The sequence below is a fragment of the Macrobrachium nipponense genome, chromosome 3 (genome assembly GCF_015104395.2).
Source record: "Macrobrachium nipponense isolate FS-2020 chromosome 3, ASM1510439v2, whole genome shotgun sequence".
NCBI lineage: Eukaryota > Metazoa > Arthropoda > Malacostraca > Decapoda > Palaemonidae > Macrobrachium > Macrobrachium nipponense.
Window position 1 is genome coordinate 31,918,778 of NC_087202.1, and position 14,864 is coordinate 31,933,641.

Consider the following 14,864-nt stretch of genomic DNA (forward strand, 5'->3'; position numbering starts at 1 on the left):
CCTTAATTTTCAGGAGTTATTTGCTCTTTACGCCCATTCTGCCATCGAGCTACCGGAGGTGTAAGTGATGTGTGCTTAATATATTTTTTTATGTAAGCTTAAAAAAGAGAAGAAAAGAAAAAAAAAGTAAAAAATTTCCAGTACTTAGAGATTAGTTTTAGTGACTGGCATGGCATCATGGAAGGAAGCACAGGATGTTCTATTATCTCTTCACCTTTTCAGTAAGGTGCTGAGTTTGGAGAGTCAGGAGGTACAGTGTACTTGGAGCACCCACCACTCTCAGTGGATGGGTCTTCACTTTATTTCAGTGTATAAGTGTCAGTTTTTTTTCTGGTTGTTTTATTGTAGTGCTACACCCAGGGCAAGGGCAGGCACTTATCATACTTTGCTAGCCATAGGAGCATTCCCCTCACTGCCAAGTTTCCCCTAAGTAGGAGGCAACCCTTGGCTCTACCGCCACGCCACTACGAGTTAAGATGAGCACCAACCAGAGGCAGTGTGTATCTACATAGCTCTTTTAACTAATAGGAACGACAAGCGTTGTTTTTTCAATGCTAGTAACTATTTAATTTTCAAATTTGTTACATGACATAATGCTTTGTAGTAGAATATGTTCATGGTCCCACCTTCTAATGTGGAGTCAGCTAAATAATTACTGGGTAAGTCCATATACAAAAATTATATTTTTATAATAAAATAAGGTTTTGTATATACTTACCCAGTAATTATGTGATCAGAGCCCACCCGCCTCCCCTCTGATGGACATTGTGGATGAAGCAGAATGAAGTGCTTTGTTAAGTTGTTCCTAGTATTGCTGTTGGGGAACAGCACTGTATATCTACACTGAACAATCAAGGCGCTACCCCGCGAAATTTGAATTAGGCTGCCATACATTGGAAACTATTGCTATATAATTATTGGGTAAGTATATACAAAACTTTATTTTATTATAAAAATACCATGTTTGTAGAGTACTGGGTCTCTGTTTCTGTATATATAAAATTGATGAAGTTTATTTCTTTTGTGTGCTCTCAAATGTGCTGATTTTCATTCATTGATATTTCAGCCGTGCACTTGCTCGGATTCATTGCTATCCAGCAGAATTGGCAGCCAGAATCTGGTGCATAGCTGTAACATCACAGTATCCTATTGGCTCTAAAGAAGCAATGGCTTTGACTGAAGCAATGGCCATCCATTTTACTTTGACTGTAGCAGCAAAGGATGCCATATTAACCAGGAGAATGGATAATGCATTGAAATCATTATTGAAAGACGAGAAGATCCTTAAGGAAGTGTGCCAGGTAAGCTCTGATTTTAAAAAAAGTTATTAGTATTTCATACTGCTAATTTTTATGAAAGCATATGGAGGTGTGCCTTGCTTAAATGGACCCACATTAAGATTAAATAGTATACTGATGTATTTTGATTTATAATATCCCAAGTCAAGTTACTACAGACTTTAATTAAGTAAAAAATTTGGATATTATTATTTACTTGAATGTTAGTGTTTAAAATGTCAGAAATAAGGTTAAAAAAATAAAAGTTTACAGGTAATTTTTCAGCACAGGTACATTTCAGAGTTTGTTTCTATTTAATCATTTTAATGGTTGAATTGGGAATTTTGTTTACAGTTAGCAGAAACAGTAATAATACTAGATAGATTCTGATGAAAATTTAATATTGCATGCAGAATATTATATTGTGATATGAATCAGCAACTTTTGTAACCAAAGTTCATTAATAGATTATTTCCTAATATCAGCAAGGTCATATATACAAACTTTAGAGATTTCACTAGGGTAAATTCCTGAAATCAAGATCTGAGCGTGATTCTTTTTGCTAAAAATATCCACAACCATCGTAGGTTTTATATCATAATGCAGGCAGTCCCCAGTTTATGAAGGGGGTTCCATTCTGATGCCATGTTGTAAGCCGGAAATCGTTGAAACCTGAAATATTGTTGCAATTTGTATGTTACCAAGCAAATACGTAGCTATTAGTTTCTAACTATCGCAGCAGCTTAAATTTTTGAATTTTGCGGTAGTGCTCTATTGCTTTGGTGTAGGTAACTAGCCCCACCCACTTTTGGGGAGAATAGTTACAACACAGCTGAAGAGCTCGATAGTTACAACACAGCTGAAGAGCTCGATTTGTTTTTAACAGTCGACTGTTGTGGCCAAATGAAAATTAAAACAATCAAGCAAAGGCAGATGGTGTCGAGTAAAAATATGTAAGGATAATCTGACAAAAATTCTTAATACTAATTTATTTTATAACTTCTTAACCCATCTTACAAATTTATGTGATGGGGCCATTTACAACAATGGGAGGCCAAAATTAGAACAATGTAGATATGTATAGTTTTGTACATGAACTTCCCTGACAGATATATACTTAGCTATAGTCTCCGACGTTCCCGACAGAATTTCAAATCTCGCGGCACACGCGACAGGTAGGTCAGGTGGTCTACCTTACCCGCCGCTGGGTGGCGGATGTACGAACCACTCCCGTAAGCTTGTCAGATTTTTCTCTGTCGCGGGAACGATAACAACTGTTGTCGGTTCCTCTCGATAGTTTTTTCGATTCTCGCTTGCCTGGAGTTAATTTGGACTTCTTTTGGTGACGTATTCGCTTTGTTTGGCTTGGCATCACGCTGATTGTGGACCGAGTTTGATTTTGTTTTTGGTTTGATTTTCTTTAAACGATGTCTGATCAGAATCGGTAGTTTAAAACTTCGGTTTTGTTTAGGGTTTGCGTGAATGAAGGATGTAAGGTGAGGTTGCCGAAAGCTTCGGTAGGACCCCCACACGGTTTTGCATGAAATGCAGGGGGAATGAATGTGCTTTTGCTAACCCTTGTAGTGAATGTAAGGGATTGAATGAAGAAGAATATAAGGCTCTCTCTTCTTATGTTAGGAAGTTGGAACGTGATAGAGTGCGTAAGGCTTCCTCTAGAAGTTCTAGCAGATCTAGAATGAGTGAGTTGGATGTGGATCCTAATAGTACTAACTAGAATTAGAACCTTCTTCCAAGTTGCAGCCCCGGCTCCCCGCACCGAAGCCGAAGATTCGCCTTCGGAGGCGGCAGCTCTGAAGCCAAGATCGTTCTATGGATCAGAAGATTCGTCAGTTTGGAAGGTAAGGAGAGTGTTAGTGATCAGTGCAGTGTCCCCAGTGTTGTGGAGGGTGCGTCTGACCGGCTCCATTAGTGCCTCTAGGCCTAGAACCTCTTCCAGACTCCCAGTTCCAGTGGAGTAGGAAAGTCTCCAAAGAAAGCCGCAGGAGGGCTTAGGGCAGGGGAGCCCCCACCGGTCAGAGGCGTCCCCTCGGCAGATCCTGAAGTACGCTCCCAGGCTGCCATCGGATCCGATTACAAGAAGGAGCTCCTACGCCAATGCTTCTCCTCTTCGTCGTCTCCCTCTCCGAAGAGAGGTTGGAACTCCCGATGCGTCGCGCCCGTTGAAGAGGGCTTGGAAGGCTCCCTGCAGTCCTTTGGCTTCTAGTCCGGAGGTTTTCCCGGAAGAATCGTCGGTGGAGGCGAAGAAACCCAAGAAATCCTGTGATCGTTCTTCTTCTCGCGCTCCGCGCTCGGCGCCTGCTTCCGAGGAAGAACAAGAAGATTCTCCTACAGGAGTACTCGCGGGACTTCAAGCTCAGATCATCACGGCGCTAGCAGACTCTCTAGCAGTTAGATCACGTAGGAAGAAGGACGTTTCTCTTCCGATCAAGAGATCTAGGCGCCGCTCTTCAGAGGATCGTTCTCCTTCATATGGGGGAGGGGGTTTCGTATGAAGGTGTGGGGGCTCCGTGACGCGCCCTCGCTCCGCCTCGGCTCTCTTTCGATTTCAAGGCGCCAAACATCGGTAGGACGCTCTATGGCGAAAGAAGTTTTTTCTCCAGATTGGTTCCCGCTTTCTCCGGTAAGCGCACTGCAACCTGCTCATCACGCGATTTCTTCAACTCCCTCGCGTGAGACTTCTCCTCAGCAGCACCTCAGATTCTAGAAGGCGCCCTTATACAAGTAGGCGTTCTTCTTCCAGATGTCACTCTCCTCGAGTGTCGGATCGTGACTTCTCTCCTGACAGGCATCTAGAGTCTGGTAGGAGTCGTGTGCATGATAGACGGCCTACTGTTAGCCGCTCCCCGCAAGGTAGGCGCCAAGAGCCTACTGCACATAGATCTCCTAGTAGGCGCTCGTCTCTTTTAAGGCGTCATACTCCTGATTATTCTCCTAGGGGCAGACAACAAGAGTCTTTCAAGCGCCCTTCTCCGTGTAGGCGCTCTCCCCGCTTCTAGGCGCACTTCTCCTGACCGTTTGTCTCTTGGTAGGCACCAGGAATCCCGGAAGCGCCCTTCTCCAAGTAGGCGCTCGTTAGTTTTGAAGCGCCCTTCTCCTGAATGTTACTCTTGTTAGACGTCAAGAGTCTCGCAAGCAGCCTTCTCCTAGTAGCGCATTTCGCCTTCCAGTCGAACTTCCGTTGATCGTACGCAACTGGACAGGTATGGAGAGCCGCGCAAGCGCTCCTGCTCTCGATAGGCGCTCTTCTCCTGGCAGCCGCTCGCCTCAGGATAGGCGCATAGAGTATAATAGGCGCTCTGCGCCCCCTCGTAAGCGCCCTGTGGATGTTTCCGAGGATTCTCGGAGTAGGAGCCCTACCTCTCCTTCGGCTGAGATTCCGTATACCTCAAAGAGGGAGTCTCATCGTAGACTTCCCAGATCTTCTCATCGTTCTCCAGTGGATGTGAACTCTTCTAAGAGAGGGCGTTCTCCAACCTCTCGCTCAACTCCTGCTAGGATCCCTCCCTTCGATCACCTCAAGGATCTTCCGCCGCATCACCTCTAGTCTCAAGGCGCCTCGACAAGACGTCCTAGAAGGTTCGGATGAGGAACCGAACACTTCTGCTGCTGTCTCTTCTTACAAGAAGCTTACAGAGCTACTTTTACAAGTTTTTGGGATTCCCTTACGCCCTACGCTCCTCCTTCTCCTCACTCACTTTTTTCCACGGCGAAGCAGCGAAGAGTTCTTCTTGTGTGAGGATGAAGCCAACTCTTTCTATGAAGAAGGCACTGAGGAGTTTTGGTTCCTGGATGGCTTCCAAAGAAGAAGCGGGGAAAACGTTCGCTTTTTCCTCCTTCGAAGTTATCAGAGGACGCCGCCTGGTTTCTGGTACGAAACAGGAGGAAGCCCTTAGGATTGGGTCTACCGTCTTCGCTGATTCGGATTTTTCGGCGCTGGTAGATTCGACAAGGAGAACTGCCCTTAACTCTGCTAAGACGACTTGGGCAATGAATGAATTGGATCATTTGCTCAAAGGTATGTTTAGAGTGCTAGAAGTATTTAACTTCCTTGATTGGTCGTTGGGAGTCCTAGCCAAGAAATTGAAGTGCCAAGAGTCAATTTCGCCAGAAGATCTTATGTGTGTTTTGTCTTGTATGGACAAGTCGGTAAGAGACGGAGCGAGTGAAATCGCCTCCCTTTATGGGGCCGGGATCGTGAAGAAGAGGTCGGTTTATTGTTCCTTCTTAACGAAGTCGGTCTCCCATGCTCAGAGGTCTTCTTTGCTGTTTGCTCCTCTGTCTACTCAGTTGTTCCCGAAACATCGAGTGCAGGACATTTCGAGGTCACTTTCGGCCAAAGCCACCCAGGACCTTTTGGCACAGTCGGCAAGAAAACCTCACCCTTCCTTCCCTACCAAGGCTAAGAAGGAAAAGGCAAGTGTTCGAGAACCTTTTCGAGGGGCATCTTCATCAAGAACCTCTACGTTTAGAGGTCGTACCTTCAAGAAGGGGTAAGACTTTGCGCCAAGTCTGTTAAGCCCCCAAATAACTTGCAAGTCCTTCAACAACGGTGGGCGCCAGAACTCTTAGAGTTTGCAGAAGTCTGGGCCCAAAAAGGGCGGATCCTTGGACCCTTTTCTATTTTGAGGAGAGGTTTACCTCATCCCTTTCGTCGAAAGACCTCCCTTGACGACCATCCCAAGGGAACTGACGGCCAGGTACAGAGACCCCATCATGAATCGCTCTCCATCTAGCAGTAGATCAGATGCTGGAGAAGGGGGCTATCGAACTAGTTGACAGACCATCATTCATCGGGCTTCTACAACCGCCTTTTCCTAGTTCCGAAGTCCTCAGGGGGATGGAGACCGGTGTTGGATGATGTAACGCCCTGAACTTCTTCGTAGAAAAGAAGAAGTTCACGATGGAAACGCCTTCATCAGTGCTGGCAGCACTTCGTCCAGGGGACTGGATGGTTTCCTTGGATTTACAGGACGCTTACTTCCACGTACCGATCCATCCTTCCTCGAGGAAGTTTCTCAGATTCATGATGGGGGGGAAAATTTTTTCAGTTCAGGGCTCTGTGTTTCGGCCTCTCGACGGCCCCTCAAGTGTTCACGGGGATTTTGAGGAATGTGGCTCAATGGCTTCATTTGAAAGGGGTGAGGATATCCATGTACCTCGACGATTGGCTAATAAGGGCCAATTCAGAAGATCGTTGTTTGAAGGACTTACAAGTAACTTTAGAATTGACGAAGGCTTTGGGACTTCTCGTCAATTTCAAGAAGTCATCACTAATTCCCGAGCAAGAGTGTGTGTATCTCGGATACAGATGAACTCTCTGAGTTTTCGGGCTTTTCCCTCGCAGGTAAAGGATAGCCCGAGGATTCGAGAGAGTAACAACCTTCTTAGGGCAAAGAAGTATGCACAGTGAGGAGTGGATGAGTCTGCTGGGGACGCTCTCCTCTCTGGAGCAATTCGTTTCCCTAGGAAGGTTGCACCTAGACCGCTCCAATTCTTTCTTCATCGAATTGGAGTCGTCGTTCTCAGGATTTGACGTTCTCCCTGTCGTTATCCCAGGACATCAAGAAACATCTCTTATGGTGGACAGATCCCAACCTCTTTGCGAAGGGACTGTCTCTTCAATCACAGACCCCCAACCTGGTGTTGTTCTCCGACGCGTCGGACATGGGGTGGGGTGCAACGCTGGGAACCAGCGAAGTGTCAGGTACCTCCGGTGGGGGGACCAGGTAGCCTGGCACATCAACAGAAAGGAGTTGATGGCTGTGTGGTTGGCTCTGAAGGCTTTCGAGCACAAAGTCAGAAGAATCTGTAGTGCAGGTCAACGCGGACAACACTACAGCTCTGGCATATCATCAGAAACAGGGGGGGACGCATTCCTTCTCCCTGTACGAGACAGCAAGAGCCCTTCTTCTGTGGCAGAAGAAAGAGGAATCAAGCTTCTCACCAGGTTCGTGCAGGAGAAAGGAATGTAAGAGCAGATCTCCTCAGCAGGAAAGATCAGGTCCTTCCCACAGAGTGGACCCTTCATCTGGATGTATGCCAGAGCCTGTGGAAGTTATGGGGCAGGCCACACATAGACCTCTTTGCCACGTCAAAGAACAAGAGGCTGGATCCTTACTGCTCTCCAATATCGGATCCAGAGGCAGTAGCAATAGATGCTCTTCTTCTAGACTGGAACGGACTCGACGTCTACGCGTTTCCCCCCTTCAAGATCCTGGGGCTAACCATCAAGAAGTTCGTAGAGTCCGATTCAACGAGAATGACCTTAATCGCTCCCTTTTGGCCGGCCCAAGAATGGTTCACAGAGGTAACTGGAATGGTTGGTGGACCTTCCAAGATCGCTCCCGCTAAGGAGCGATCTACTCAGACAACCCCACTTCGACAGGTACCACAAAAATCTCCTCGCTCTCAGTCTGACTGGTTTCAGACTGTCCAAAGTTTGGTCAGAGCGAAAGGCTTTTCAGCAACAGCTGCTAAAGCAATCGCAAGAGCGAGGGAACCTTCCAACCTTGCATGTATACCATCAAAGTGGGATGTCTTCAGACGTTGGTGCAAGAGGAAGAACATTTCCTCTTCCAGTACCTCTGTGACCCAAATTGCGGATTTCCTTATTTTCCTCAAAGAAGAATGTCATCTGGTTGTGTCAACTATTAAGGGATACCGCAGTATGTTGGCGGCTGTATTTCGGCATAGAGGCTTAAATATATCCGATGATAAGGACCTGCATGATCTTATTAGATCATTTGAAACCATTAAGCGTCCTCATGTAGTACCGAACTGGAATCTAGACGTAGTCCTACAATTCCTTGGATCGTCTAGATTCGAACCTCCTGGCTTAGCCTCTTCAAGGATTTGACGAAGAAGGCTATCTTCCTTTTGGCCCTAGCTACAGCTAAAAGAGTGAGTGAGCTCCAAGCTATTGAGGGCAATGTAGGGTTTAAGGAAGATTCTATGGTGTGTTCGTTTCTTCCAAGTTTCCTTGCAAAGAATGAAAACCCATCACGCCCTTGGCCCAGGAGCTTTGAAGTTCGTAGTTTATCTTTTCTAGTAGGGAAGAGCCTGAAGAACTCTTTGCCCTATGAGAATTATGAAAGTATTTCCTAACGGAAGGAGGAAGAACCAACTTAAGGCTAATCAGATGTGCTTTGGTGCTTCCCGTAAAGGACCCCACTCGGGCCCATGTCGAAGAATGCTCTTTCCTTTTTTCTGAGAAGCCTTATTACAGAGGCACATGTTGCCTGTAAGGAAGATCATTTTAGACTACTGAAAGTGAAAGCTCACGAGGTGAGAGCCATCGCAACTTCGCTTGCATTCAGAAAAAATATCTGTGCGGAACTTGATGGAGGCGACTTTTTGGAGATCCAATCGGGTTTTCGCAAACCACTACCTACGTGATGTAAAAATCACAATATGATAAATGCTCGCCTTGGGTCCTTTCGTATCGGCGGATTCGGTGCTGGGGCAGGGAGCTGAAACTTATCCTGTGTAAATTTTTTATATGTTACCCTATATTTTATATTGTTGTTTTTTGGTTGTCTGAAAGAGGTTGCAGGAGGCACCTCTTTTTGTCGTAATATTAACCCTTTGTATTTTGGTTAGGTGGTCTGGTGGGTTTTGGCTCCTTGCAGAGGTAGTGGTAAGGATCTGTTAGGTAAGCGGACAAGGTCCCTCTAACAGCATCCGACTTGGATTCTACCACAATAGGGGATCACATATCCCAGTGGTAGATCCGAGAGTCTTTGTTTTCAGCATCAGGTCACGTCCTAGCTGTAGCTCTCCAGGCATGCAGACTCAGAGATAGTATCTATGAAGTCTTCATCCTGAAAAGGTGAGAACCAAGGTTTTTATATCCTACAACATTAGTTGTTTCCCGTCTTACCTGTATTATTGAGCTGTCTCTTACCCTCCACCAAGGGTGCCAATCAGCTAAGTATATATCTGTCAGGGAAGTTCATGTACAAAAATGATATTGTTAAACTACAATAAAGTTTTGTACATACTTACCTGGCAGATATATACGATTAATGGCCCACCCAGCCTCCCCTCAGGAGACAGGTGGAAGAGAAAAATCTGACAAGCTTACGGGAGTGGTTCGTACATCCGCCACCCAGCGGCGGGTAAGGTAGACCACCTGACCTACCTGTCGCGTGTGCCGCGAGATTTGAAATTCTGTCGGGAACGTCGGAGACTATAGCTAAGTATATATCTGCCAGGTAAGTATGTACAAAACTTTATTGTAGTTTAACAATATCATATTTATATACATGAAATATAAACAATGAAATTCTTGTTTTCTTAGGAAACTAAAGAATTTTTCAGGACAATATTCCACTTTCACACCTCATATACACTCAAGCACACTTCATTTTCTACTGCTACTTGATGACATTAAACAACTGACATTTACATAGCTTATGAATAACACTCAAGTTCTCTGTGGTCCCCCCTTCTTTCAGGACGTTACCTTCACCCAAAGAAATATAATTTTCAAAAAATAGGAATTTTACAATGATACTACAGCAATACAATATTTTCCAGGGTAACAACAATCTGCACTGGTGACCAAAAGTTGTATTTATATATTATATACAAGGCAGTCCCTGGTTATCGGGGGACTCTGTTAATGGCGATCCAGTTGTATGGTGTTGTCTAGCGCCATAAAATCGACAATTTATAGTGCCACAATGAGCCAAGTTTCAGTTATCGGGGCCATAAGGTGCCAATAATAGAGTTATGGAACCTTAACATACCTAACAGGGTTGCCATTAACTAAAACTTGGCCCCATAAGCACCATAAATCACTGAGTTTCAGTTAATGGCAGTTTTCACTTATCAGCCCCACCAAGTATGGATCCCCTGCCAATAACTGGGAACTGCCTGTATGTGTATGTAATATACACAGACGCTATATATACAGTGGACCCCCCGTATTTGTGTTCTCTGGATTTGCGGACTCACACATTCGCGGATTTCTCTCGGGAACATTTCCCCACATTATTTGCGGAAAATTCGCACATTTGCGGTATTTTTCTATGAGAAATATCCTCAAATTCCTGTTTTTTATACATGCAACTTACCCGGCAGATATATACTTAGCTATAGACTCCGTCGTCCCGACAGAATTCAAAACTCGCGGCACACGCTACCGGTAGGTCAGGTGATCTACCATTCCCGCCGCTGGGTGGCGGAATCCCGACCATTCCCGTTTTCTGAGCCAGATTTTCTCTGTCGCTGAGGCCTGCAACAACTGTTGTTTGGTCCTCTCCTGTTGAGAATTCCTGCTCATTTTGCCGATTGGTTGGACTCATTTGGTGAGTACTCTTGTTTATTCTCGGGATTGGCATACGCTTATTTTGGACTGGATTAGGACTTGGATTTGGTTTTTTCTATTAAGATGGCTGAAGTTAAAGTAACACCTAAGTTTAGGGTTTGTGCAAGGGAAGAATGCAGAACTAGGTTGTTTAAAGCAGAGGTAGATCCTCATACACTTTGTAGTAAATGTAGGTTCTAATGTGCGTTTGATAGAACTTGTGCTGAATGTGAAGGGCTTTCGGAGCAAGGATGGAAGGATTTAGCCTGCCTATATTAAGAAAGAGAGAAGGATAGAGCTAGGAAAGCGTCAGCTAGAAGCTCGAGTAGATCTTGTTCTTTTGAGCCTGAATTAGAAATTAACAAGCTAGATGATGTTTCTCCCATAACCTCAGCCCCTTCTCCCTGTGTTGAATCTAAGGATTCATTTTCAGAAATGGAAAAAATGAGATCCTCGATCAGGGAGCTTCAGGAGCAGCTTAAAGCTATGGAAACACAAAGTAAGAGTGTCAGTGAATACAGTGACCCCAGTGCAGTGGAGGGAGCGTCTGATCGGCTCCGCATTGCTCCTAGGCCTAAACATCTTCCAAACTCCCAGGACCAGGGGAGGAGGAATGTCAAAAGCCGCAGGGAGGATGTGGAGCATCCCCAACGATCAGGCGTCCCTTCGCAGACCCTGAGTAACGACCCAGGCTGCCTTGGTAGCCGTAGAAAAAGGCATCCTGGAAGAGTGTTTTTCTGCGTCGGACTCCTCCTCGTCCAGGCGTGGATGGAGCTCTGCTTCGAAGTCTCGTCCTCTGAAGAGATCGTGGGTAGCGCCAAAAGGAGACGCTTTTGATTCAAGCCCAGAGCGATTTCCAGAGGATTTTCCTTCGACTAGTAAGAAGGCGAGAAGACGTCTCCCAGCGCCTCAAAGTCCGCTAAGCTTTTCCTGCTTAATCTACAGAGCAAATATCCTCCTTGGTAGGCGCTCTAACATAAGGATTCGTCTCGGAAGAAAAGACTCCTCCCTTCCAGTGAAGAGATCGAAGTTTTCTTCTCCTGGTAGGAGAGAAGTTTCTCACTCTAGCAGGCGCTCGTCACTGGAGAGACTCTCTCGTTCTCCTTTAAACGATCCTCTCCTATCTATAGGAAGAAAGTTCCCAGCGGTAGCCGCTCGCAGAGCAAGCGATCAGCTACGTCTCTTATGGAGAAGTCAGGAGTCGGACTCCTCTTCTGAGGATCGGATGCGTCAAGAGCCTAAGAAGCGAAGCTTTTTAGAAAACTAGAGTTGACAGAGCCTAGTAGCGCCAAGAATATCACAGGCGTATAGAGCCTAACCGACGCCAGGAGTCTTGTGAGAGGCGTCAAGAGCCTACCAGGAGTCACGACAAGCGCCAGGAGTCAAGCAGGCGCCAGGAATCAAGCAGGCTTCAGGAGTCGAGCAGCGTCAGGAGTCGGGTAGGCGCCAGGAGTCTAGCAGACGCCAGGAGTCGAGCAGGCGTCAGGAGGGTCGTCCAGTAGGCGCCAGGCTCCTTGTCACAGGCGTTAGGAGGTAGCAGAGTAAGACCCCTTCGCACTTTTATGAGTTCTTCGAGAGTAGGAGCCCTTCACCTGGTAGGAAACAGGTTCCTGAGAGAAGATCTCGTGCGTTTAAGAACTCTGTTGCGCCTTGTATAGCAAGGATTTGTCACACGGACGACGTTCTTCTTCGTTTGACAGAAGTTCCCTCGACAACTAAGAACCGAGCTCTTGTCTCCGAAAGGGATTCCCCTACAGCTGGAGACTTAAGAGAGAAGTCTCGGATGAAGAATTACCAGTGGATGTAGTAGTCTCTGATTATAAGAGATTGTCCTTGTTGTTGTTGCAGGAGTTCGGGATAAGCTTCAACCAGCGGATCCGCCCTCTCCAGGATCTTTGCTATCAAGCACGAAGTCTCCAAAAAGCATCCTCATTTGTAAAAATGCGTCCAGCCCTTAGTAATGAAAAAGCGTTCAAAGGATTTGGAGAATGGCTTAAGAATAAAAGAGAGGCGGGCAAGACTGTTTTTTCATGCCCTCCTTCAAAGTTGACGGTAAAACCTGGAAGATGTACGATACCCAGGAACCTATGGCTTAGGACTGCCTTCATCGGGCAGACGCAGATTACGCTTCCTTAGTAGATTCTTCAAGGAGGCGCGCTCTACTATCAGCAAAAGCTGCTTGGGGGATGTGTGAACTGGACCATCTACTAAAGGGACTCTTTAGGACACTCGAAGTATTCAATTTTTATGGACTGGCTTTGGGAGCCCTTGCGAAGAGAGCCCAAGATCCCGAATTTGTCACTATGGACGAATTATCGAGTGTATTATCGTGTCTGGACAGAGCGGTGATGGACGGTTCGGTGGAAGTGGCTGCTCTTTTTGGATCGGGAGTTTTGAAAAAGAGAGCAGTGTACGGGTCTTTCCTGTCCAAATCAGTATCTCCTCTACAGAGGTCGGCCTTGCTATATTCGCCACTTTCGAACCACCTTTTCCCACAGGACACGGTGAGGGATGTAGCAAAATCATTAGCTGGAAAAAGCCACACAGGATTTACTGACACAGTCAGCAAAGAGGTTCAAGCCTGCTGTTCCTTTTCAAAAGAAGGATAAAGCACCTCTTCAGCAGCCCTTTCGAGGAGCCTCTTCCTCCTCAAGAACCCCTTTTAGAGGTAGAAGACCGTAGTACCAGAGGAAGACCTTCCAGGAGAACCGCAGGGAAGGCAAAATGAAGAAGAAGTCCTCCAGATAGCGGTAGGCGCCAGACTGTCGAACTTTGCCAGAGTCTGGGCGAAGAGAGGGGCGACAGCTGGACCCTCTCGATCCTCGAGAGAGGATACCTCATCCCCTTCAGGGAATATCCTCCCTTAACAACTCCAAGGGAGTTAACAGCGAGATACAAGGATCCTGTCAAGAGTCAAGCTCTCCTGCAAGCAGTAGAACTTATGTTGCAGAAAAGGGCAATAGAACCGGTTCAAGATCTCCATTCACCAGGTTTCTACAAACCGTCTATTCCTGGTACCAAAAAGCCTCGGGCGGGTGGAGGCCGTTTTGGACGTAAGTGCGCTGAACGTCTTTGTGATAAAGAAGAAGTTCTCGATGGAGACCTCTTCCTCTGTACTTTCTGCTCTTCGTCCAGGGGACTGGATGGTATCCCTGGACCTTCAAGATGCATATTTCCATGTGCCAATTCATCCGGCATCAAGGAAATACCTAAGATTCATGTCACAGGGAAGAGTGTTTCAATTTCGAGCGCTTTTGCTTCGGACTTTCGACGGCCCCGCAAGTCTTCACAGGGTATCCTAAGGAATGTGGCGCATTGGCTACATTTAGAAGGGATCAGAATCTCGATGTATTTGGACGACTGGCTAATACGAGCAAAGTCGAAGCAACAGTGTCTGGAGGACCTTTCGGTAACATTAAAGATGACGCAGTCATTGGGACTCCTAGTCAACCTCGAGAAGTCCTCAGCTGCATCCCAGCAGAACATAGTTTATCTGGGGATTCGGATGGATTCTCGGGGTTTTTCTAGCGTCTCCATCAACAGAGAGAATAGAGCGCTGCCTTACAAAGGTGTCAGTATTTCTAGGAAGAGCATTGTTCCGCGAGGGAGTGGATGAGTTTGCTGGGAACCATTTCCTCGTTGAGCAGTTCGTTTCCCTAGGGAGACTGCACCTAAGACCCCTTCAGTATTATCTGAAGGAGAACTGGGATCAAGTTCCCAGGACCTCGAAGAGTCATTCAGGATAACGGACAAGGTCAAACAAGATCTTCGGTGGTGGTTAGACCCGAAGAAACTCGGTCAAGGAATATCCTTGCACATAAAGACCCGACCCTCTCCGAGCGTTGTTTTGCAGACGCATCGGACGTAGGGTGGGAGCAACGTTGGATTCGCAAGAAGTGTCGGGAACCTGGGAAGGAGCTCAGGTGTCCTGGCACATAAACAAAAGGAACTGAAAGCCATTCACCTACTCTCTTGCACTTTCAAGAACAGATATTAGGATCGATCATTCAGGTCAATTCCGACAACACGACAGCCCTAGCATATATCAGGAAGCAAGGGGGAACTCATTCATTCTCTCCCTTTACGAGACAGCAAGGGAGTTGTTTGCTGGGTTCGCAGAGAAGCAGATCTCTCTTCTAACGAGATTTATTCAGGGAGAGAGAAATGTTAGAGCGGATCTGCTAAGCAGAAGAAACCAAGTGCTCCCCACCGAATGGACTCTCACCCTCAAGTGTGCGATCAGTTATGGGGTTTAT

At 46.3% G+C, this 14,864-nt stretch overlaps 1 protein-coding gene across 1 annotated transcript in view; it reads left to right on the plus strand.

Moving 5' to 3' along the window:
- Positions 1-14,864, plus strand: part of LOC135221689 (stalled ribosome sensor GCN1-like) — a 339,764-nt gene that overhangs the window by 64,639 nt on the left and 260,261 nt on the right. Inside the window, exon 4 of the mRNA XM_064259421.1 lies at positions 1,067-1,301. Within this exon, the coding sequence (XP_064115491.1) occupies positions 1,067-1,301 (235 nt within the window). The remainder of the gene's footprint in view (positions 1-1,066; positions 1,302-14,864) is intronic.